The 24,693-nt window shown below is 31.9% G+C and overlaps 2 protein-coding genes across 3 annotated transcripts; one reads left to right on the plus strand and one right to left on the minus strand.

The window, feature by feature from the left end:
- Nucleotides 1–11,887: 11,887 nt before the first annotated feature.
- On the minus strand, nt 11,888–18,237 carry LOC141721708 (putative protein arginine N-methyltransferase 6). Of its 2 annotated transcripts, none has more exons than XM_074524774.1 (13): nt 17,914–18,237; nt 16,795–16,863; nt 16,500–16,568; nt 16,216–16,251; nt 15,643–15,708; nt 15,465–15,539; nt 15,272–15,349; nt 14,947–15,025; nt 14,623–14,717; nt 14,405–14,489; nt 13,483–13,682; nt 12,386–12,504; nt 11,888–12,291 (listed from the first exon to the last, which is right to left on the minus strand). In XM_074524774.1, the coding sequence occupies exons 1-13, from the start codon at nt 18,031–18,033 to the stop codon at nt 12,249–12,251; spliced, it is 1,134 nt and encodes a 377-aa protein (XP_074380875.1). In that variant the 5' UTR covers nt 18,034–18,237; the 3' UTR covers nt 11,888–12,248. The 2 variants fall into 2 exon arrangements, with proteins under 2 accessions (XP_074380875.1, XP_074380865.1); XM_074524764.1 differs by having other exon boundaries at nt 14,941–15,025.
- A 3,606-nt stretch (nt 18,238–21,843) lies between these two features.
- On the plus strand, nt 21,844–23,585 carry LOC141710711 (major strawberry allergen Fra a 1.07-like). Its single transcript, XM_074513253.1, has 3 exons — nt 21,844–21,901; nt 22,999–23,192; nt 23,304–23,585. Exons 1-3 carry the CDS (start codon nt 21,844–21,846, stop codon nt 23,583–23,585), a joined length of 534 nt encoding a protein of 177 aa, XP_074369354.1.
- The last annotated feature ends 1,108 nt before the right edge of the window (nt 23,586–24,693 follow it).

The raw sequence follows: 24,693 nt of genomic DNA on the forward strand, positions 1-24,693 counted from the left end.
GGTTGTCTGACTGTTACCAGTATTTTATTTTAAAAATAGTTGTATAAGATAGATTAATACAACGTGCTTTTTCGAAAAACACTCGTTTGAATTGAACAATTAACAATGTAAATTTGAAGTGTAATTATTAGGTACATTTGTAGGTTATCACACATATGATACGCCGAATAATATTATAAAGAGTTATATCTGAAAAGTAGCACTATTAACATTCGTATATAATGTCAACTAAATCCTAATATTGTTATTATGACTTATATCTGTAAGTTAGTATATAGATTATGTGCTGCTTTATGTTATTATGAGTAATATTCGTATGTTAACGCTATTAACGTCCGTACAAAGTCCACAAAACCAGCAAATAGATATTATGAGTTACATTTTTAACTTAATCTACACGTTATGTCCTCATCAATGTGATTATCTGTTGACGCTATTAATATTCGTATAACGTCTAATACTAATAGGTAAAAGAATTCAAAAATCTATGAAAAGATGATTTCAAATCTTAATAAACACAAATTAATTTGGTGTAAGTTATTGGTTACTCGTATAAATTAATAAACGGTGGCATATAATTATTCAGAAAAATATTAATAAACTAGTAAAAGTATAGACAACGGTTTTTTCTAAAATCATGTTGTGGTAAGTTACTTTACATAAGTGTTTTCTAGGAAATACCATTGTCGGAATTCTACAACGGTTTTTTCTTTAAGATTGTTGCAGTATTATAAATTTTACAACAGATTATAAATATCGATAACGGTTGTCTGATTAATACAAGTGTTATATTTTACAAATATTGTATAAGATTGATTAATACAACGTGCTTTTTTGAAAAACACTTGTTTGAATTGAACAGTTAACAATGTAAATTTGAAGTGTAATTATTAGGTATATTTGTAGGTTAGCACACATATGATATGCCGAATAATATTATAACGAGTTATATCTGAAAAGTAGCACTATTAACATTCGTATATAATGTCAACTAAATCCTAATATCGTTATTATGACTTATATCTATAAGTTAGTATATAGATTATGTGTTGCTTTACGTTATTATGAGTAATATTCGTAAGTTAACGCTATTAATGTCCGTACGAAGTCCACAAAACCAACAAATAGATATTATGAGTTACATTTTTAACTTAATCTACACGTTATGTCCTCATCAATGTGATTATCTATTGACGCTGTTAATATTCGTGTAACGTCTAATACTAATAGGTAAAAAAATTCAAAAATCTATGAAAAAAATGATTTCAAATCTTAATAAACACAAATTAATTTGGTGTAAGTTATTGGTTACTCGTATAAATTAATAAACGGTGGCATATAATTATTCCAAAAAAAATTAAAAACTAGTAAAAGTATAGACAACGGTTTTTTCTAAAATCATGTTGTGGTAAGTTACTTTATATAAGTGTTTTTTAGGAAATACCGTTATTGGAATTCTACAACGGTTTTTTCTTTAAGATTGTTGCAGTACTACAAATTTTATAACAGATTATAAATATCGATAATGGTTGTCTGACTGTTACAAGTGTTTTATTTTAAAAATACTTGTATAAGGTTGATTAATATAACGTGCTTTTTTGAAAAACTATTGTTTGAATTGAACAATTAATAATGTAAATTTGAAGTGTAATTATTAGGTATATTTGTAGGTTGGCACACATATGATACGCCGAATAATATTATAACGAGTTATATCTGAAAAGTAGCACTATTAACATTCGTATATAATGTCAACTAAATCCTAGTATTATAAATTTTACAACAGATTATAAATATCGATAACGGTTGTCTGACTGTTACAAGTGTTTTATTTAAAAAAAACTTGTATAAGGTAGATTAATACAACATGCTTTGTCGAAAAACACTTGTTTGAATTGAATAATTAACAATGTAAATTTGAAGTACTTGTGATTATTTTTTTTGTTAATTATAAAGTAGATAATTAAACTATTTTGAAATATAAAATTTAAATATTTAATCTGGATGAAAGTGGATTTAATTAGAATTTGTAGTTTTAAAAAAATTTAAAATTAATTGTTTGGAAAAAACACTTGTCTCATTTCCACAACTGTTAAACCAGACCTTATCTCAATCATTTTCAGACAATGCATTCTAAAACTCGTTGTGCAAACTTACTCATTTGCACAACATCACTTTAGAAAGCATTGTCTGTCTCCATCAACTAGACAATGGATTTTAAAGCGTTGTATTAATGCAAAAGCCTTCCCATTCGCACAAGACCTTGATTTCGAAAACACTTGTCTGATTTGTTTTACTAGACAACATTTTTTAATTGCTTGTAGTAATCAACGTCAGACAACACCAGTTTTTTGGTTGCAGAAAAACCGTTGTATGAAAAATTCGGGCAACACTTTTTTGGTCGAGTGTTGTCTGATCGGTGTTGTCGGATTGCGTTTTTCTTGTAGTGATTTGCAATGAATTTTAAATGTAAATCATCCTAGATAAACTTCAGACTAAAATTTTAATGGAGTCGAACAAACCTGGATCTGTTTTAAATTCGAGCAAAATGACAATTTCGATCCTACTGGACAGAGAACCCTAACAGATAAACAATTACCAATTAACATAAAACTTCCACCTTCATTCTCTGAAGAGCCAACTGCCAACAAATGTACTCAAGAAAAAGAAGATCAATAGCCACAACTATGACCAAATTTGACAAATAATTAGTTTTCAAGATATTAACTATATGTAAACATCTGGGTTCAAACTTCATATTATCATTTGCGCTTTCTATCTGTAAGAGCAACTCCAATTCTAGCTATTTGCAAAGTTACTAAATTTGACCAATCATGTGATGATATATAATACATTTTACGCCCTTTCTCATCCACATCATTTTGAGCAACCTTTGTCAAGAAAACCTTCTAATTGTAAGCAACACTGCGGGTTGCGACTACAGTCCTATAAAACATTGTATTATAAACTTAACTTGGCTGTATGCTATATTGGTACAACTACATAATTACTTTCTATGACTTGGCAATAAAAAAATATAAACAAGGTAGAAGGCAACATTGCTTGACAGTGGCAACCGTGCTTGGTTTTTCTTAAGCAACTTAAAAGGAGAGATGCTTAGGCGACCTTCAAGCAATCTCCACCTCCCCAAGCAATTCTCCAGGACCCATAGATGCTCTATATGGAACCTTGAACAATGTTCAAAGATCCATAATCCAAAAGAGTTTTCCACTACAAGAAATTTCATTATTACCAACGACATATTTTGTTGGTAAGTTAACAAAATCTGTTGGTAAAAATGTTTCCTAACAGATTGCCCACTAAACTGTACCGTTAGAGGAAACGTCGTTGGAAAGCATCTTCCTAAACGATTTAGTTGTCTGTAACTAAGTTAGCAACAGAATAGTAACAGACTAATAACACATATAAAGTAATCAAAAAACACCACCCTACCAACATAATATTTGGTTGGTAATTCTAATAACAAACTGCTAACAGAAGAAAATTTGTTGTTACATTTGGTAACAAAATACTATCGGAATTTTGACAATTGAACCCTTTTACTATCCTCAATTTTGTTATGAATTCTTCGCCGGGAAATCTCTTGTTAATCAATTGGGAGACCTTGCTAATAATCATAATTTCTAATATGATATTCGCACAAAATTTTGCCCCCAAAATATTCAAATCCATTTATAAATACAACTCACAATAAGGTAAAATGAAAGATTCAAAAAAATTAAGATATTTTACAGTCAGTCAAATATAAGTTTACAAACATTAATTTTAACACCAACAATTACATACAACACTCTCAATATATAAAATCTTACAAAACTTAGGACTTCCTCAAAAGATACTCATATTTTATACAAAATTGGTTCAACCGTTTGATACTAGTGCCTGATAATAACAACAGGAGTACTCAATGCATTCTGAGTTTCAATCTTTGTTTCGGATATCACGAAACCAAACCCAACTGGAATTTATGTTCTTTCATCCGGTGTAAGTTTAGCTGCAACAATAATTAGTTACTAGTCATATATAAAACCCAAAACTACAGTTACAATCAATATATTTGTAGTCATAGATGATTATCTTCTGTAACTAAATCAAATGGTGAGAACAACTTCTTTAATTCTTGATTTGTGTTGTAAAATGACGCCCAACAAAAATATGTCAATATTTTTTAACTTGTGTGTGTGCAATGGTGATAAGGAGGGGGACAAAAAATGAAGATTAAACTGCCAATAAATAGCTACGAACTTAATCGATTCTCCGCTAGAACTCAAATCCCTACTTGGGAATACAGAAATTGAACTGGCTGCATAGTGTTGAGGTGGGAGAGAAGATGTGAGAGAAAGAAAATGAACAAGGGTGTGCACAATAATTGATTTTATAGTTATGATATAATAGGGTGTGACATATATATATATGGTAAAATTTTACAAGAGATTAGTAACAAAAATATGCACGACCGATCTAGAATAGCTACAGATTAGTAACAGAATAAATATAACCGATCTACAATTATAACAGATTAATAAGGAAAAAATAGATAACCGATCTATAATTATCAACCGATTACTAACCGAATACAAGTTGGACAGGTGGAACTGACAACGAACAATGTGGTTAGTATTGAGTTAGTAATCTGTTAGTAATTTATTGTTATTCTATTAGTATTCTGTAGTTAAATATATGTTGCCAATTCATTAGTAATTCTATTATAACTTTTGGTGTAGCCAACGGAAAATTTCGTTGGCAACTTTTTATTAGTAACCCGTTGCGAAACCGTTGATGTTATATCGACTTTTTAAAAGCTTGCAATTGGTCGGCAATCCGTTGGTAATTGCTAACGGATAGATTTCCGTCAGCAACTGTTGTTGGTAAAAATGAGATTTCTTGTAGTGTTATAAAGTGTTTTTGAGAGTTTTGAAGCATTTGTTGCAATCTATTCCACCACTTCTCTATATTTTAAAATTTATTTGTATATTTAAAGAAAACCGCACTTTTTTTTTCTAAAAAAATTATTTTTAATACCCTGATATCTATAGATCTACCACTTTACACCCGTTCAATAATCAAAGATAAGTGCATCGTATTTACGACAAAAGAAAAAATAAAATGATAACAAACACATTAAATACCTGAGGCAATTTCGGGACTGTGGTAGATCTTAGAGAGCAACCAATTAAGTAGATTCTGAGAGTACTAGGCATACTTGATTCTTCATGTCCCCGTGGTGAAATCTCTTATCAACCTAAGAGCACGAGATAAACCGAAATTACCACAGTTGCTTTACACTTAAGCCCCCCCTTCAAGATTTTGTAAGGTTTAAAAAGGGTAATATACCGCTTTTCTAAGCAATTACTTCAGCAAATCCGGTATCAATACTAGCATTTTTATAATTCACAACTGTAAAAGTTGAAAGGGAATCAACACCCCTCTCTTGCACATCCTCTTGTGTGTAAAACTAAGCAACAATACACCTTGGATGCACCAATAATTATTCAAACATGTTGGATCCCTTACAGCAAACCGCAAAATAGAATCTTGGATGATGCATTTCAACCAAATCATAATCTCATTTAGGCCCTGCTCTTTAAATTTTGAATTCCTTCGGCTGGTGAAAACATTCCTCTCTTCCACTGTTGTTTCAGCAAAAAGAAAATATAACCCTTTAAATATTTTGGTGGAAAGAGTAATTAGCACTTTATCTTTAATATTTTGGAGATCAACAAAACTAGGATCATTATCAATAGCTGGGCAATTCAATGTGCATAAAATCAAGAAGTTCTCCCGGGTTAAAAGCAATCTAGACATAGCATTATGGATGATACCAATCCGTGAAACATTTATGATACATCATAGTACTTGAGTATGTTGCCACATTTGAAATGTTTAGATGTTTCATGAACTGATATCATCCTGATGCTTTGTCTAGATTGCTTTCAACCTCGTAGAACTTATTGATCTTATGCACATTAAAGAGCCCAACTATTGATAATGATCCTAATTTTGTTGACCTCCAGAATATTAAAGGTAAACGGTTACTTACTCTTTCCACCAATATACTAAAAAGGCTATGATCTTTTTTTGCTGAAACAACAATGGAAGATAGGAATATTTTCACAAAAGGGAGGAATTCAGAAATTAAAGAGCAGGGCCCAAATGAGATTATGATTTGGTTGAAATGGATCCTCTCATATTCTCCTTTGCGGTTTGTTGTAAGGGATCCTACAGGTTCGAATAAATATATGTTCAGCCAAGGTGTGACATTGTTTCTTAGTTTTACACAAAGCTCAAGGGAGGATGTGCGAGAAAGGGCTCTAGATGCCCTTTCAACTTTTGCACTTGTGAATTATGAAAATGCTAGAATTGATTCTGCACTTTCTGAAGCAGTTGCTCAGAAAGGCGGCATATTACCCCTTTTGAACCTTACAAGATCTTGGAAGGAAGGGGTACAGTGTAAAGCAACAATGGTAATTTAGGTATTTTGATTCTTCATATTCCCATGGAGGGAGGACTCGACAGAAATGAGAGAGCTATAAAGCTGTAAAAATTGTAATTGAGATCATAATTCGAAATTTACTGTTAGTTGCATATGCTTTTGTTAAAGACTCCCATATACACCTCTACCTGTCCTAAATTCAAACCTTGCATCTCATGCAATTGGATGCTGAAAATCCCATCATCATTAACAACACTATATCTAACTTAATTTCTGTTAAACAACAAATCCTTTCAAGATATTAACAATAAATACCAGTGGTTCCCACACTATATGCTTCATTCCCCAACAAAAAACCATAATCTGGAATAGATATACCCATTAAAATAGAGGATACATGCACAGTACCCCCTACAGAAAACAAGGAAAAATTTTCATTGAGTTACGGAGAAGCATAAGAGAATACTCGAGGCTATGTTGTGACAGTGGTGGTTCTAGGCGAGGCTATGTTGTGACAATGGTGGTTCTAGGTGACACACCAAGTCAGTCAAGTTCTGGTAGTTGACTTTAACTGAAATACTAAAGCTTAACTTTTAAAGTGAAAACTGCAACAGATGCTTAAAATGCTCATTAACAGAAATAGTAACTTAAAAGTGTTTGCTTTAGACGATTAAAAAAGGCTTCTGTACATCAATTTGATGGAATAGCGAAAAATGACAGATCAGATTAAATGTGTATTGAAGGGTCTAATCCTTGACACCTATGAATAACTAGTTTTACCTAAAGATTTAAAACCCTTACTTAGTAACTAAATTTACCAAGTCCACAATTTACACAATCAAGTCAAAATTCTATTATCAGTTATAGAAGCAAATCAAGGAATTGTAACTCTTATAAAAAATACTGGAGATAATAATTTTACCAAAATGCTCTCCAAGTCAAACGTAAGAATTTTGGCATTACCAAGTCCTAGAAGATACCAACACAACTGAAATTGGAAAGCTATTGTGCCAAAATCACAATCATATGGGGATTATATCAGTAGGTTGAAATTTTGAAGTTCATTAACCGAGGACAAGAAATGATATGATCTCGATGCACAGATGATCTTGATAACTCTAATCTGAGATTTTGTAGATTGAGAAATGTGGAGATTATGTCACTCATTATCGAGAAATATTACCTCTGGAGATATAGACTTAATAGAGCTGGGAAATCCCAATTTATTCTGGACAATTTACAGCAAGATAAACGAAGAGTTGTTAAATTTGGAAACCTAAAAGAAAATAGAGAGATTGATAAATCCCAACCATTAACAGTCAGAGTTTTCAAGGCAGGTAGGCATGCCAAACATGAAACAGATAACTTCTGGGCATTAAAACCGTAGGACTTTCAGTGGAGAGTTCTTAAGGCAGGCAAATCCCAAAGATCTGATTCTGATGCACATACTTCAAGCTGTACTGCCAGTCTAGTGTCTTGAAAGATTTAGAGCTGAAGGTGGATAACTTATAAGGTTTATGACCACATAAAAAATATATATGTAAGCATTGAATATTTTGCGAGATTGCATACTCAACAAACTTTTCAACTAAACGCATCGGATGTTTATTTCTCAATACATATAACTTCAATTTCAAAATATGGGATTGATGGTTTTGCTTAGACAAAACATAGAGAACAAACATATGATTATTGCTGTTGCCAAACCAATAAAAACTGAGAAAAGAAAGAGTGATCTATATACCTCCACCGTTGCGAGAAAATGCTGGTTTGAACCGCTTCTTTCGCATTGACGAAAGACAGGATTTTATGAATTAGTTCATCCGGTGACCTGCTGATTCTGTCTTCTTGGCCTCAAGGAATCCTAACATTTTTAATCGCCGCGGACCCCATTAAGTAATCAAATCTGCCTCTGTTTTTAATTATCCCTGACCCTAATTGTCCGCTCACTCAATTTTCCCCTATTTTAAAGGCCCGAGTAGTTTCGGACTGTGTCCCAACTCCCAAACTTTAAATATAATCCCTATTTTATAATTCTAACTCAAAAAATCCCATTTTTTAATTGAGGCCAAAATTACCTGTATAAACAAAATACGAATTTTGCAAATAAGTATCACATAAAATTTTCTGTATGATACACAACTTAATTATAATCTGTGTCACGGCAATTAGCATTTCCAGGTGCTTGCTTAATCTTTATTTCTACATTCAAGTGGAGCAACCTTGTAAGGAATGTAACATTCCATTCCATCAATATGAGATGGAATGCTACATTCCTTACTACATCCAATTTTTTTCACAATTCTTATCATATCAACTTTGCACCAACTCATTTTTTCTAAATGTTCCCTCCAATTTCAATTAATTTCTTTTAATTTTAATCATTCCATTCCATTCACCCTTACCAAATACAAAATAATTTTTGAAAAGAATAATTGACTCAATAAGTTACCTGGGGTGCTTTCTTGACAATTATGGCTCCAAGGGTGGTCCTGACTATAGAAGAAGAACAAGAATTGCACCAACGTCCCCAACACTTAAGGTACCAAATTCTCAGAGTCCTTTATTATATGAATATAAAATATTTTGTGTATATATAATTTAGGGCCCCAAAATATTGATTTTTTCAAAGGCCCAATAAACTTCAAGGCCGCCCCTACGTGGCTCTCGGAGAGAGTTCAAGTAGTTCCCAAGGGCACTAGATATACTTGATTCTTTGTATCCCTGTGTTAGCTTCACACAATTCAATTTAGTAAATGGACAAAATGAGAAAGTCTGTATTGCAGAAAATGCCTACGCAATAAACATGCAAGATTCAGAAACCCACAAAACATCAGTCTGCCATTTTTGAAATTTATTTTAGATGTGCATATCAAAATGCTACAAAAGAAGATAACAACATGCCTATTGCTCCCATACTTAATATATGAAGTATCTGATTTTGCGGGGGAACAGGATCACTTCAGATATAGATAATGACAAATTAACTGCAAGGTTCCCATGAACAGAGAGGGTGGTTCTGATATTCAAGTGTATTACTTGAGGATACGATATTAAATGATCTCCGTTAAATTGACAAGTACAGAGAATATGCCACACATATACTGCGAGGGCTTACATTACATCATACATATTCTAATTTTTCAAGCTGGGAAGTTTCAGACAATACTGGGCGATCTATACTTCTATTCTATAGATACAGGGTTTTTACTCCTGGCAAATTGAAAGAGAAAGATGATCTTGAAAGATTCCGATAATAAATACAAAGATTTCTTCCATCAGTTCAAGATTACACTGTTTGAACAAATAATTCTGCTTGTAAAATTGATAAAGAAAAGTTATGTATTAGTTCAGGCAAACTGCTAAATTCTGTCTTGATCGTCTCCAATAATCTTTACTTTCTTCATCGCCGGGGACTCCATTGAAGTACGGTTTCTGAGTCGTGCCTAAAGGTTCCACGAAGTTACAAAACCAGACCCGACCCGGATATGGGATTTTTTTTAAACTTATATATTCGATTTTGGGATCAGACAGAACTCTAAACCGGTTGCTTAAAATTTTGAGTTTTAGATATCATAAATTTTGTTTTTCTTTGAAAAAATGTACTTAAAGAATTTAAATGGCAAAATTAATTATAACGTCTTGAACTCGTGAACTGTCAACACTTTTTGTTTAGACCCCTAGATTATATATATAAATTTATAGGTAATTCAACTTTTGAATTTTTCTTATCGCAGCCTTTTCGTTAAATTTTTAAGTAACACTGTTAGTTTTTACTTAAAAAACAGTTTTTAAACTTGAATATTGAGTTTCGAAAATCAAACGATTTCTTGGTAAATAACTTCACCGAAAAAGTAAAAAATACCCCAACGGAATCGGGCAGTTCAGTTTTTGGCTAGCAATGCTTCATATTCTCTAGCCAACAACCAACAAAATCCGGTGAGTTAGAATTTTCTGACACACCAAAGTTAACACAAATTCAACTAACATCATACATAGTGATAAACAACATCAAACGAGTCTATTACACTAATTTATAATCCTAAATAGCATCAAATTATGTTGGAGAAACGAAGAACACCGACGACACACGAATTTTCCGACGAGGCTAATTCGAACACTCGAAATCACAAAAATCATATGAACATGCTCACAATCGCACGGTCTATCAATCTACATCATCAAAATCACTAAAAAAACTATTCGAATCAAAACCAATATTCAAGTCAAAATTTAAAAATGACCCTAACTGAATTTCGACGGTGGAGATGGATAATGGTTTAAAAATGAGTAATTTGGTTACTCAAGTTCTGATTTTGGACACTAGAATCATCTTCCAAATTATCTTCAATTCTACGAAATTTCAAGGATGTTCTTCACAACTAATTACATATTTTAATTTTTTTATAAGATGACACATCATTAAATATTAACGACGTTACTTAAAATTTAACGGGATGATTGCGATTAGAAAAATTCAAAAAATGAATTACTTATGAATTTATATTTATAGTTCAGGAACCTAAAAAAAAGTGGCTATAATTTAGGGACATTAAAATTAATTTTCTCAATTTAATTGTTTGTTAAGGTAATATGTTTATTAAGAAGTAAATATCTTATTATTTCTAAAAGGGTAAATTAATTCTAACGTCCATGTCACTTATTTTTTCTAGATACCTGAATTATAAATATAAATTTATAAGTAATTTAGCTTTTAAATTTTTGTCATTGTAATCCTTTTATAATCAGATTGACGCCGTTAGTGTCGGACATTTTTGAATTTCCGAAGAATCTAAGACAATTTTGAAGGTGATTTCGATTTTCAAACTCAAAATTTGAGTTACTAGATCACATGGTTTTCAATACCCTATCAATGTACATCGTCAAAATTATCGAAAAACTAATCGAAGCAACCTTAATTTCCGTCAAAAATTAAAAAAAAAATCAAACTCAGTTTTGATGGTGAGATGGACGGGGGATTGAAAAATGAGTGTTTTGATTAATCATTTTCAAATTTGGATATCGGAAACTTCAAGAATGTTGTTAAGAGTTTTGCCTATCATTGAAAAGTTAACGAAGTCAATCTCAGTTTTAACGGAAGCACTGTGATTGGAAAAAATTAAAAGTTAAATTATTTAAAAATTTATTTTTATAATTTATGACCTACAGAAAAGTGTCTATAATTCAGGAACGTTTGATTTAATTTTCTATTTATAAAAAAACTATTAATTTGTAAACTTACTGTAACGAACAAAACAATGTCGAGATAGTTTCAAATTTTTTATCGCATATAACATTTAATCATTTACATTGTAGTGTTGATTCTACTATTTCAAATAAGATAAAAATAATATTATAGATAGATTCGGTCTCGCCAAGATCAGGGTTTAGACCGGAATAAATCTAAAATCGACTTTTTTGTTTTTCGTCATTTTGAGGACCCGAGACCAGACTGATGGTCTTGGACTGATGGTGCCTGCCGGTTCTAATGTTTACAGGGTTGCTTTTAAATTTACACACTGCTGAAGTATTTGTAGCAGTTGCTAAGAATTTATATAGTTATACCTAAACAATGGAATGCTAGACTACCTATATACAGAGTGCTCAGCAAACAAATGATACAAACAGATCAATGTATGGACAGTATCGGTCATACGAAATACGAAGAGTATCCATTAGAGCCGCATGAGTATTTATCTCAGTTTACTTCAGAACAGAAACTTGAAACTTCAAATATGGATTTGTTTATCAGTTAAGAGGTTAGAACGAATTTGTGCGTAAAGCCAGAATCAAATCAGCGCATTACAGCTTCTCTCACATAGGAACGGTCACCTAATCTGCAGTAGCAAATATCTATGTAAGAATATAGCAACTTTAGGAATAAGAAATCCAACATATGTAGGACAAAAGAAAAGAAGTGCCTTTTCTCACTTGTATACGAGACGGATGTGCACATTGGGACCATCTTCTTGGTTAGGTGTCAATGTCACCGAACCTTCAATCTGTTGACCTTGTTCAACATCTATTGGATTGTACAAGTAGACGAGCATCTGCAAATATACATCAATACTCAGAAACAAAACTTCACTTAATACATAACAAGGAAATGTAGCTATTTAGTTCTGAATCAAGAAGTACATGAAAATAATACAAGACATGAAAATATCCAAATTAAGATGTTATTCCGATCAAATTTTGACAATTGGGTACCAACATCCTTAATTACTCATGAGAGAGGATTGTTGACATTTAGGAAAGGGCTTTTGCAAATATCTAATTCCTAATATATGAATTAAAGAGGAACTGTGAGCCTGCGATGAATATCTAAAAGACTTTGTTTTGTAATAAATTAGTGAAGGGTTATCCAAGAATTATAATCCTTTAAATTATCCTATCCCGTTTGTTCTGTTGGAGTAGAGTATATGACTATAATCCCCTCTAATACTTGGTGGGAGGAGGTATTGTTTTATCCCCTCTTACAAGAGGATTATAATCCCCTCGTTGTAATCCCATGTGAAACATACATAGGATTGAAATTTTTTATTAAAGGATTATATTCCCATCCCTAGGACTATCCCTTAAAACAAACATAGAATAAAATTTTAAAGGATTATAGTCCAATCCTACACTTAATTCTTCCAAATAAACATAGGATATGATTATTTAGTCCAACTAATTTTGATGGGTTTAGTTATCTCTGAATTATTATCCCGGGATTACAATCCCATGAAACAAACATGGCCTTACAGACCAACTTGTATTAGGACTACACAGCCCAACAGGCATGGTTCCCTTTTTAGCTTGTGACTTGCGTCCACTGCATAATAATGTCAAAGAAACAACACTAATAATCAACTTGCAGAAGAAGCTATCTTTAGACAATGCTAGTTCAGCCAAATCATAATAACGCCTGTTTCCTAAATTAAATATTATTAAGTTGCGCTGTGGAGAAGCTTTAAGCATGGTGTTATTGAAGAGTAATGAAAGTAAAAGGTAGCAACATACTGAAAAAATTATTATACTCATACTTGTTCCCAGTGTGTACGCGGCTTGTCAGGTGCTGTTGACAGTACAATTGCTTCATTCATATCATCACGCTTTCTCTTTTGACCACTTATAGTAGGATGATTGCTTGTAGACTGCGTGGGTGGTGTATTAGAATCAGCAGGGGATGTCACAGGGACACTAAATTCGACATCGAACCAGAAAGCAAATCCATGAAATGGAGCTGGAAATGAAATTTAAGATAGTTGTTTAGTTCGACATAAGACTACAGAATATATGCATTAAAACTGCAAATTCTGTGAATAGTATATGTGAATTACACATGATCAACTGTCAGCTTTCATGAGAACAGAACAAGATATATAGATGAAGTTCAATAGTGAAGGACACTGCAAACAATCAGCTTGAGCCTAGTTTCGTATAGATGTACAGTACTATTCTTTCAAAAAGTATTTTAAGTCTTACCATATTGCCATTAGTTTCATCTATTTATATAGAAGCTTGTAAATGTATTTAGTATTTACTAATAGATATTTGTAAATTATAGATATTAAGAAAATGTTATTTTTGTGCAGTTTAGTCGTATTATCTCATCAATTTTTCTTTATGCCAACATCTTTTTATCAGTAATGTATCTATGCTCAATAGAAAAAAAAAACTGATCACTGATTAGTAATATATAGGACTAGATAGGACTAAATCTTATAATTATTCCATTTATGCATACAAAGATATAAGTAGAGTGTTTCACATAGATTCATCATTCAGGTGAAATCGTATTGGCAGGGCAGCCATCCTGAGATAACTATCCGCTTTTTAAGATACTTGATTCAGGCTTGTGATACATTTTTTGCTCAAAAAGATTGACATGATCTCAGGACCTATAGTATATGATATAAGTGGAACATATAAAGTATCAGCAATTAGGGAGGAAAATTCTATTACCTCGAGCCAGCGACTGAAAATTGAAGCTTGATGTAAACATTTTTAGCTCCTGAATACAAACGGTGTAGCAGTCCACATGCTTTACCTGCATCAAAATAAAAGGAAATCTATCATAGCAGGTAAAATTGATTGTACATAGCTTTATATCTCTAGGAAACATCTTATGGACTGCAATTCTATGATATCCACACTATGGATCTTGAAGTGAAAGGACAAACCACTTGTGGCAGAGCTAAAAGATTTTCACTCGTAATTGTCTCCACACAAGGGTCTTCATACGCATCTTGTATCGCCCAAGGTACCATAGCAGACACTACAACACACAAAAAGTTTCCAAGTCAATGTTTAGAGGACTAGAAAAACAGTTTTTATCAATTAGAAAATGCAAACCTGGAGAAAAAATACACAGAGGGCACTTTTCAAAATCTATTATTATGTTGATCAAAGTAGAAGCCTAACTCTATACAAGGTCAAAGTCACAGAAAAATATTACGGAATACTAAACAGGTTGCGTTTTATTATAGGTAAATTCATACACTCACTATCAATTCCATAGACATTGTGCCAGAAATCAATTTTCTCACTGTATCTGTCAGGGAGCGTGACAGGAGCTATGTACAGCTGCAGACAAAGCAAGATACAATCAACATTGATTGTGGTTTAAATGAAATCATTCAAAAGTCCAATTTCAGCTACAAGGGATCAACTCTGGTTTGAGGTTTAGCAAGTTGAATAATGTTAAAATAGCTTTACTTATATCTCTTACTACTTATTAGTAGTAAGAGATATTATTCAAGGGTTCTTCAAAAACCCTCTTAAAAAGTTAGTGTTCCATGTCATAGGATGCTAAACTAAACGCATACATACCGTTGCCCTTGAAGGAATAATAAGACCACCAGGTTTTAGCAGGCGATCCCTGGCTGTAAGGATGCTCCCCAACATGTTCTGCAAAGTAGCCAATGCAAGATATAAAGAATGATTATAACAACGAGACTGTAAACTGAAGCTAGACATGATACCGAAAACAACTTCAATTTGTATCTCATAATGAGAAAATAACCTCATAATCATAGATGAGTAACTGATCCATCCAATCTGAAACTATAACATCAGCCTTTTCATTAATTTCAACATCCTGCAGTTGTGAGAGTAATTAAAAAAACTATATATTTCAGTAATAAATCTTAGTAATTTGCTCTAGCACAAAGATTTAATAAACTTATCAATAAAAAGTCAACCTCCACAAATCCACGTAAAACAGTGACCGTTTCAGATAGATTATTGGCCTGCATGACTTTCTGTGCCTGACAAACATAGTCAAAGAGTTGACATAAAGTTTCAAATGACGTCAAACAGAGACCAATCATTAATGCGCAATCATACATATTATATTAGTCATAAAAAGGAACATACAGTAAACAATATGTAATCATGAAACCAACAAACTGTCATGTACTCATATGTGAAAGTTCCAATATATCGAGACCCGTGACTACTAGTATTGATAAGATCTATAGATACATGAAGTGTGTGTGATCTTCTATATTCAGTTTTAACGGATATGAGATGTGGGCACATTTACCACTTTACGATTAATTGTCCACCAATTTTATACTAGATGCTAAAATCCTTAGCAAGCATGTAAAGCTGTATCAGAAGGTATATTAGAAAGAATGAATTTATAGCAACAGAAAAAGTAGTTACTTAGAAAAAAGGATGAAACTAAACAAATTTTAAATATCAGAATACATGATACACTTGAACAGTGTAGCATCTTTTTAACCAATAAAAAAAATCATGCTATAAATTACCTGCACTGCGATTTCAGTGGCTTCCACTGCATATACCTGTAAAACATTTCATGCAGGAAATATATTATTTATGTAGATATGGCTAAAACTGGTTTTCCTCAGATATACGTTACTTAGATTATTGCGTCCCAACTTCAACGATGACTCTAATTATGTATGTGCTAAAGTTACACTAGTTTACTACACATCTTTATAGTTAATGTACATGTGCAGGTGCATTGTGTGCGTATGTGTGAATAGATCAACAGAGCAGCTTAATGAAAAATAGAAACAGAAGTTCTTACTCGTCTAGCACCGGCATGGGCACAAAATATAGAAAGAATCCCTGTTCCACAACGAACATCAACCACAACCTGAACATGTGATTATATATCTTATAAACTTAGTTGGACACAAAAGCATTCAACAACAAAATTGCATTTCATTTCTATCATGAAGTTTTCTAATTCTAAATAAAGGTCAGCAATTAAACCATGCTCACTGCAGTATGTTTGCAGTAGCTAAGATACTCTTACATTGATATTTTAAAAGCTAAAGCAGTAAAATGCCTTACTTTATTTGGCCAAGAAAATGCCTTACTTTGTCTTTAATATAATCATCCTGATGCTGCTTAATGGCGGCCCTATAAGTTTCATTGTGCACTTTGTCCTGACAGTTCAGGAAAACTCAATAAATTCTTCAAGAATCTTAAAAAAGTCCGTGAAAAGAAAGGAAGCATATAAATATTGTTTCATTAGCAAATTATTTTAAACTAATAGACCAACCCCTGAAATTAATTAACAGAGAAAAACAATGATTAGTAAGTTTAGAAATGCATAAATAACAAACAGAAACCTAGTAAGTTCAGGTGCACACGACATTTTTCACACCAATAAATTCAGTATCTGGCCTTGTACTTTCAGCATAGAGCGCAAGCCTTTTCCCGTATCCATGACTCTCTATTAACCTTCTGGCCTGACTCTTAAGAGCCTAATTACATTAGCTAACCCATCTTGAAGACTACATCTAGTACTCATACAGTAACCCGAATATATCTTCTATTGATCTCCTTATTAAACATCAATAGTAATTTGGTAACACTGCCCACTTCCCAGATACATAAGAAAGAAACTGACTAGGTCCATTCTTGTTTGGCTATATATAAGTTCTGGTAAAAGATTGAGTATTCAAGTTATAATATTATTTCTACCCTAACAAAAATAGTTTGTCTGCCTCTAACAAACACATAATTCTCGCGGTGATAACATCTAGGGACCCCATAAAAAGGTGCATTTACAATAGAAAAATCAGAATTCAGTATTTCCAAATCAAGAACAGGATCAATCCGGAAATTACAAATTTGTAGCAATATAAATACAATTGCACGCATTTATTCCAGATTAGTTATTCAATGTTTTTAAATTAAACTCCACATCCTAACCTATCAAACAAGTTTAGTAAATCACTATAATCGGAAGTTAAATTATACACCCACCTCAAATACATATACCCAATTTCTTGAAAACTTGTGTTGTTTTTATAAACAGAGTAAAGCAAGATCACTCACACATACACTAACAGACAATTACAGAGTACACACACAGAATTTGGTGTTAGGCAAAGATTATAAGAAACAAATAGATCACGCAATATTGCACAAAAATTAAGTGCAATTACGTGTGTGTGTAAGTACAAGAATAATGTAGATTGAAATTGCACCTTAAGGACGGCCTCGTGAATGGACATATCACGAACATCGAATTTTGGCTCAGTCCCATCATCGAAAACTTGGCGTTGATGATCATTGTCATCGCCACTGTCATTACTTGCTCCTTCCATCAGTTCTTGGCTTGAATAAAAAAAGAAAGAAGCAGAGAGAGAGCGAGAGAGAGAGAGGGAGGGAGAGAGAGAGAGAGAGAGAGTAGAGAGAGAGAGAGGTACAGAGAGAGATAGAGTAGAGAGGAGAGAGTAGAGAGGGAGAGAGGTACAGAGAGAGATAGAGTAGAGAGGAGAGAGTAGAGAGGGAGAGTTTGGAACTTGGGGGTAAATTGGTAAATAAAGTTGACGCGGGCTTTCAACTATTGAATTGCAATTGTAAAATTATGTACTAACAAACTTTTGCTTCCTAACAGACTGACTGGTATCAATATCTATGTAAATATCGCCCAAATGTCATTATTTGATACAGATTGCCTCAAGGTCATTTTTTAAAAATACGGCCTCAAATATATTGGTTTAAAAGGGAGTCTAGATGTGGCTTGTTTAAAAATTAGAAAATAAACTAAAAATATTTGGCCCGAATTCTAATTATCAAAAATAATGCTAGCAAATAATATAACAATAAAAATTACTCAAAATAATAATACGACAATAAAAATTAATCAAAATTTATATTTTTAACATAATTGCAATTACTTTAAAATTAAAAAAAAATATTACAAGTACATAACAATAAGATAAATTATAAATAATAAGATAATCATATAAAACATAATTCCTATGTAAACTTATTTAGATTTATACATAACTATTAATTAATTAATTAGTATTTTAAATTAAAGTTCTACTTTAATATGTGAATATTACTATAATTTAAAACAAACAAATTACCTAAAAACTGTATTATTTAGAAAATGATATATTATTATTTAAGAAAAATTACAATGTCTATAATACTCTTACTCTCCTAGTATTTTTCTTAATTTTTTGTTACTTATTTAATATTTAGTATTAAATTTTTTTAATAATTTTATTTTAGATAATAATTTATAATTATATTTACTATGTTTAACCTTTATTCAATTTATATATTTTTTTATTAGAAAAAATAAGTTATACTTGTTTTTATTTTTTCAAACAAAGAAATATATATATATATATATATATATACACTTGTATCTTGAAAATGTGCCCCTCAAATTTTAGGGTCCTGTTCAGTCGAACACTTGGAATATCCTCAAGTACGGCTCTGCGTCTACCAATTTTGTTATTTGTAAACAACGCAGTTGCGTGTACCATTTTCATTATCTTTTTATTCTAAAATTAAAAACGGAACTTCAATTAGAGTTTTTCAAAGGCAAACTGCAAGCCCATGTTTTGTTTTCATGGTAACGCATAAGGCATTAAAGTTTTGCATATTTTTTAATTTTTTTTAGTTACTCAAAATACTTGATAATGTTACATTTTCAAGTTTAACACGTTATTTTAAATGGTGTTTTGTTCACATTTTATTTATATCCGTTGATACAAAATAGTTCCGATAAATGACATAATACATGAATTATATTCAGGTACAAACTTATTATTGGACTCGATAACCGCAGTTAGGACTAACAAGCCATTACCGCAGACAAATAAGTGGACTATTTAATCGCTAGCCAAATATTTATTGGACTCGGCTTAAATATAAATAATATATTTGTTCGCCCACCACAATGATATAATTAATGTGAACATTATTATAAAAGGAAACTTGTCATTTCGAAGGTTGCTTGCACCCGATGAACAAAGGCAGTGGACGACCGAAACCTAAAACTACGCGGGTTTAATTCCCTATAAAAGGGTTACGTTGGCAACTTGAAAGGATCCATAATTTTATACAATTGGAGAAAAACTCTCAAACTGAGCCCCCAAATCATACCAAAACCTTACTTTATATGTTCAATTCTAATTATAAGTTTAATCTTACGGCTTACGAGAATTAGCCTTAACAATATCTATAAATATTTTAAAATTTTTAAAATTCAAATTGAGAATTTATAAATCTTAAAGTATTAAAAACGGTTAATAATTAGAGTTTGGTTCTTAGGCGAAAAACCCTAAAAAAAATGTGTTAAAAACGTGACGTGTCGTTTTCTTTATATAAAAAATGTGATTTCAGGTTTGGTTATAAATTGATATTTGGGTAGAATCGGATAACCCCTTGTTCAAGTACCGTATCATTTTATTTTTAGTGTGTTCAGATTTGGACTCGAGATCACATTATTCGGATACAAACTGATCTCGGGTATATGAGGGCGGATCTAAACCGAATATGAGCCGGTACCGTATTTTCATTATCTAAACGGATAGTTTATGATCCCCCATATACGAGTCAAATATAATTCACTAACATAAGTATCATTTTTATGTTAATTATTCGGATAATTATTTAAATAAAATAAATATTATACTATACAAATAATAACAATATAAGTCATACTTTGTAAAAAATTAAAAATTACATAAGATATTAAGAATTATTAAATGATTATTTACTTACAAATGTAATGGGTTAAAAATATATTCTACATATGGGGTGGAATTGAATAAGAGCCATGCATCATATTTAGATATTCGGGTAGTATCATTTTATAGAAAATAATCTGAGTCCTAATTTGAGCCGCTATATGAGTGCTCATATCCGGGATCATATTTTAATCGAGTTTAATTTTTCCGCCAGATTTGAATCGTTTGTAAAACGAATATGAGACATGTATTATATTTTCGAGTCGGATATAAGCCGAGATACCGAATGGACAGGATCAATTTACATCCCTATATTTGGGGCAATTTTTCCGGAAAAATGACATTGAGAGTCATTTATCTTAGAATAGTGATATCTGGGGTCTTCTTTCTTTGGGAATCGATTGATTAGTTTATAAAATTATTTTATATCAATATATTCTAAAAATTATTTAACATTTCCTTTGAATAATATTTAAGTTGTTGAAATTGAAAAAATAAATATAACAAGTAACTAAAAAAAGCAAGACAAGAAATGTAAATATTTCTCAAATTTGGTAAATTATTTTTGGTACATCATTTTTAGACATTTTATTAGGTGAATATTTTATTGATATTTTTTTAGAGAAAAAATGCCGATTTTTGTTTGACTTGGATTAATTATGATAATACGTATTTTTGATGACTACACAACTTAATTATTTTATTATTTTGAATTATTTTTACGAATTATTTATATAATTATTCCCTCCAAATGAGTAAGTGTTATGGATAGTAATTTTTTTAATTATAATATGAGATCACGTCATGTGCAAATATGATCTTCAAATTAAAATAAAAAATTCCATTTCGGTTAAAATCGAAAACTGAATTAAAAAATTGAATTACGAAAAAAATTAAAATGTTAATAATAAAATATTTAATAAATTACAACAAAGATTAATGTTGGTACAACAGTTAAACTTATACTCTTAGCTGCACTTTAATGCACCTCAATATTATGGTGTGGTGTCCTGATTTCAATAAAGATAATTCTAACTAGTTAGTTTATTTTTTTATTTTATCAACTAAATTGAAGATCATGAAAATTAAATACATTAAAATCTAAATTAGGTAAATAGCAATTAAATATAACAAATAAAAAGAGAGGTAAATGTAGTGCAAGGAAGGCATTTCATTTGTTTGTTTGTTTTTCAGTGATTTCAATAGTTACTTGTCATATTGAAAAAGGTAACTACAATAAACTCTGTATATATACAGCACAATGCTTAATGATAGGTTTGAGGAAATGTGGGTGTAAGCATTGTTACTGGATGTGGTAATGCTGGGATTTTGGAGCTTGGATTACTAGATTGTAAAAATTCGGTCGTTTTTTTTGTTGTTCTTTAAAGACTGACATGTATGCCAAATGTGGAAAACTAAACGATGCTAGGTCCATTCTCAGTGAAACTAAGGTGTGGAAGACAGTGTTACGGCTTCATGGGTATGGGAGGGAATAAAGGGATGCTATTCTAAGATTTTCATTTGGATGTGAAGTGCGGGTGCAAGCCAGATAATATCAGTTTCATCGGGCTTTTAACTGAATGTGCTTCTGGGAGGCTTAACGAAGATATTGAATTTAAAAAGCATCCTAGTCAATCTTGGATCCAGCTAAAGAATCAAGTCCACAGTGTTGTAGTAATGAGAGATAGGTCATTTCTTAACCTCTGAATTCCACTGGGGACAATAGGAAGCCTCCTATTATTTTCGTAATTATAGCCTGTGTTTGCTTCCATCGTGACATTGCTCTTCTGAGGCGAGTGTATGGACTCTGTTTTCTGCTAAAAGGCTGATCTCTAGCATTTCCCTGCGCTGTGTGCTCTTTACATTCGGAAGTTCGTGACCAGTTTCGATGTTACTGCAGAATCATAATTGACCAGTTTCGATGTTACTGCAGAATCATAATTCCCTCGATGGTATGCAATTTCTCAATGATCAAGTGCTATACCAATAATACCATCCATATTTATGTTGGTACATTTATTATTCCATTTATAAGATTTGCTATGTGTATTTTGAACTCTCGATCAGTGAGACGAGTACTATGCTGAGATATTCTAGCTTTGGATTCAGTTTCCGAGTATCGGTAGCTAGTTGTAGGGATTTATAATGCAACAATATTGCTCATGCTTAGTATGATTCTACTTCCAGCAAGGTTTGGCATCTTTGGAAGCCATTTTCTCTACCCGCATGTTTCTGTACAAACATTTTAGTAATTTGGCCACACACATTTAATTTGCATGTGATCTGAAGTTTCTTAATTTTTTACTTTCTTGTCCTTTACATTTGTGGCAAGTGGGCAGCTGATACCTTTTCACAACCTGTAGTGCAATGCTTGCAGGTCTTGCATACCGGACAATTCAACGAATTTCACGGAAACAGAATCAAATATATTCATAGTTGTTAAATTAAGCAAACAAGATCTCCGATTCTTAAATTACTATAGGTATATACCTCTGTCATCTAATCTCTGTAATCAGACACAGTTTCTCATACAACATAAAGCTTTTGATTTACAGATCAAAAGCTTTTGTAATTAAGATCTCTTGGGTATCTTTACATTTACAGATGAGCTCACATCTCCGGTTGCTCCAGCGAGAATATTCAAGGCTTCAACAGTTGACTCCAACAATTTAATTCCAAAACTATTACCACATGCTGTTAAGAGTATTGAACTCCTGAAAGGAGATGGGGGAGCAGGAAGCATTAAACAGATCAACTTTGCTGAAGGCAAGATGACTCTGGCCTATATACATTTAACATGTACCTCTATTTATTTGCTTTTATTTTGAAAGCATATATTTGACAGACCTGTTTTCCTGCTTGCAGGAAGCAAAATTAGGTACTTAAAGCACCAGATCGACGACCTCAATCAAGAAAATTATGTGTATAACTACACTTTGATTGAAGGAGAGGGAATGATGGACAAGATTGACAAAATATCGTACGAGGTAAAGTTTGAAGCTTCATGTGCTGGGGGAACCATCTGCAAAATGTCAACCAAAGTTTATGCCAAGAGCAATTTTGAGCTAAAGGAGAATGAAATAAATGCTGGGAAAAAGAAGGTAATGGGAATGTACAAGATTGTGGAAGCATATCTCCTCCAAAACCCTGATGCCTATGTGTAGCATGGCTTTAAGCAATTGAAATGTTCCCTTCGGGTGCAGGGCGAAATACCCGGGGCGCAAAGAGAGGCTAGAGCCCAGGATAGACTAAAAAAATTCAGTAGAATATGTATTCCAGCCCCGGGTATTCTCTTAAAATGATGAACTGTATAGTACTAATGAACACTCTGCCATATTTATGGTTTGTCTAATGTGGCTTTGTATTCTTTATTAACACTTGTTGAGCTGTCCAAAAGCAAAGTAAATTAGCAGATATATTCTTTTTCAAATTTCTTTTTTTGATGATGTACATATAATTTCATCGTAAAAGTTCTCGATTGCATGTACATTCCGATTATCTCATCTTTGCCGGTTCTTATAATTCACTTTTTGTAATAAAAAGAATGTAGCAGTTCATCTTTTCTTCCCACTTTATTAATTAATTTTCGATCATTTGTTATAAATCCGTTATTTTTCATTTTTCTTAACGAGTAAATATTTTAAAAGAGTCGAACTTTATTTTTGAAAGTTGAACTCGCACACGTCAGGAGTCAAACTTTTGATCACTCTTGGAGAAATCAAGAACTCGAGTACTCGCCCACGGCGCATCTTTGTAAGATAATAAAATTTCAAAATTTAAAATAAATTAATCAACAAATGATTTTTAGTATTTTCTTCGCATTCACTATTTTACTAGTTTGGAACTATGGGATGTCTCTTTTTAATATTCATACGACTTTTTATTTTATTGAAAATTGTAAATTAGTACATAATCTTGATGGATTATAAAAATTAATATATATTTTCATTCGTAACTGATGGATTGCCTTCGGGTTAGGGAGATCATAAACAATTAAGATTTGGATCATTCATCATTTGTAATGATTCTTCGAGATGTATTTCATCTTATGCCTATGTTTAAGGCAATATCTTTTTATCAAAATAATTGTGTTAATAAAGCAATAGCACACTCAAAGCAATAGCACACTCAGTTAGCTAAGTTAGCTCTTTGAGTAGATTACTGTTAGCCTGCTAGCTTGATTTTTGATTTTTTTGTGCTTGTTGCTCCTTTAATAAAGACTAGCATAATCATCCGTGTGAGACAAATGTCATTTTAATTATAATATTTTCA

The sequence above is a fragment of the Apium graveolens genome, chromosome 1 (genome assembly GCF_009905375.1).
Source record: "Apium graveolens cultivar Ventura chromosome 1, ASM990537v1, whole genome shotgun sequence".
Lineage (NCBI taxonomy): Eukaryota > Viridiplantae > Streptophyta > Magnoliopsida > Apiales > Apiaceae > Apium > Apium graveolens.